Below are 1,778 nucleotides of genomic sequence, written 5' to 3'. Positions count from 1 at the left end.
ACAGCGCTTTTGCAGGTTCTCGTCGGCAGAGACTGGAGCGGCGCCGACCGCAGAGAGCGACGCGGCAGCAATGAAGGCGGAGGCAACGATAGACTTGGCATGCATTTTGAAGGAGGTTGATCGGATGCGCTGATAGATGAAGTGACCGGGAGAAGACTTGTGACCAGCACAGAAACCAGATGGATTGACCAAAGGGAGAGTTTCGAAATAGCGAATCAGCAGTTGTGAGAGAGGACCAGCCTGGGGAAAGAAAGGAAAGGAGAGTTGGACGTGAGTTCGCGACTCGTGTATATATGTATATATGTGTGCGACTCGCAGTCTTTGGTATCTGCAAACTGTGTTCCATTGCAGAGGGCAGACCCGCCATCGGCCATGTGGTGCAGATTGGGCGCAAGGCACGCGCGTCTTCACACCTTTGCAGCAACCTTCCGCACCAGGGCGGCAGCACTCATCGCCTCTGCTACTGGGGTTCAGAATGTCCCTGTTCAGTGTGGTATCTCCAACGTGGCGTCGAAATATGGAGCCACGAGGAGACTTTCACCACTCACCTTCGTGGTCTTAAAGTATTGGCGTTACTTCCGAAGCCAGAGTACTGCCGGTGGCTCCACATCAGTCACCCCCTTTCTCGATGACTCGCACTAAGCCACCACGCCACTATGTTGCACGCCGCGAAGGAGAAGCTATCGGAGCCTCCGCTCCGGCAGGTTCTCCGCAAAACTCGCCTTCGATTGTTCTTGGCAGGTTGAATCGCAAACCGTCTCATTAATTATTAATGGAACTACATTCACAATTACACGAATATTGAGTACCTTGCAGCGGGAGCCTGAAAGTACATATTGCAGTTGTGCACGCTTCTAGCTCGTGATGAATGCTTGATTGTTGAGCGACATGATATGTGTGAGTGTCCAACGTCCAAGACCAGATCGGCACAGATCTGCAACCAACGTCGGGTTCCCAGTGAGCCCATCAATCCTCGTGTCGCCAAATCCAGTCTCTGACATCACCTGCATCCGACTGTCAAATCACTGCTTTTTCCAAAATGGGGGTGGAGCGCCGAAGACAGACATGGAGTGCTAGGACTACAGATGATGACAGCGAGCATCGCTGACCGCTAAATGCTAATGATCGATGAGAGCAGCGGCTGCCAGGAAGAGATGCAAGTTCCAGCATGATGAGCAGCGTGCACTCTTGCCTCACCACTCAAATCTGAGTCCATGGCTCCTTGCGAGTGTTGCTGAGCATGCAATCACTGTCCGCTTCTGGCCAAGCCGTCCCCGAGATTGCAGGCTCAAGGAGATCACCAGTGCAAATTGACCTAAAACGATCTAATGTGCAGGTTGACATCCTCGGACCAATTCAGTCACAGGTAGGTGGTGCTGATAACTCGATATTCCGGATGGCCTTGCAGCCTAATGATCTCTATGGTACAGTGTTGGGGTGAAGTGCCCTGAAGTTCAAATGTCAAATTCACTCCTCGACGAAGAAGCCAAGGCCACGCGCATGCATCGCAAGGATCTCCTCCGCTTCGCGCTTAGCGAACTCGTCGCAGGTCGAAGTCGCGCACTCAAGCCCGATATCGCGGCGGTAGTGAGTTGCCTCGTCGGCGTCGTGGCCGGCAGCGCGAACACCGAGGACGTCGGCAAGTCGGCCGAGGTCACGCGTGGCGAGTAGGTTGATGTTGTCGTCGATGGGGCGTACAGCGTGGCCGCCAATGGCAGCGAGTACGCTGGCGCCCGAGTCGAGCTCACGACGCTCCATCTCGAGCTGCATGAACTCGC

General features: G+C 54.4%; 1 protein-coding gene across 1 annotated transcript; it reads right to left on the bottom strand.

Moving 5' to 3' along the window:
* Positions 1 to 1,467: 1,467 nt before the first annotated feature.
* On the bottom strand, positions 1,468 to 1,778 carry K437DRAFT_260426 (uncharacterized protein; the record flags this gene model as incomplete). The annotated part of the gene is made up of 1 exon (XM_013384260.1): positions 1,468 to 1,778. A coding segment is annotated over one exon (311 nt), but the record flags the coding sequence as incomplete, so codon positions are not given.

The sequence above is a fragment of the Tilletiaria anomala genome, assembly GCF_000711695.1.
Source record: "Tilletiaria anomala UBC 951 chromosome Unknown K437scaffold_258, whole genome shotgun sequence".
Lineage (NCBI taxonomy): Eukaryota > Fungi > Basidiomycota > Exobasidiomycetes > Georgefischeriales > Tilletiariaceae > Tilletiaria > Tilletiaria anomala.
This window is presented reverse-complemented; position numbering and strand designations above follow the sequence as displayed.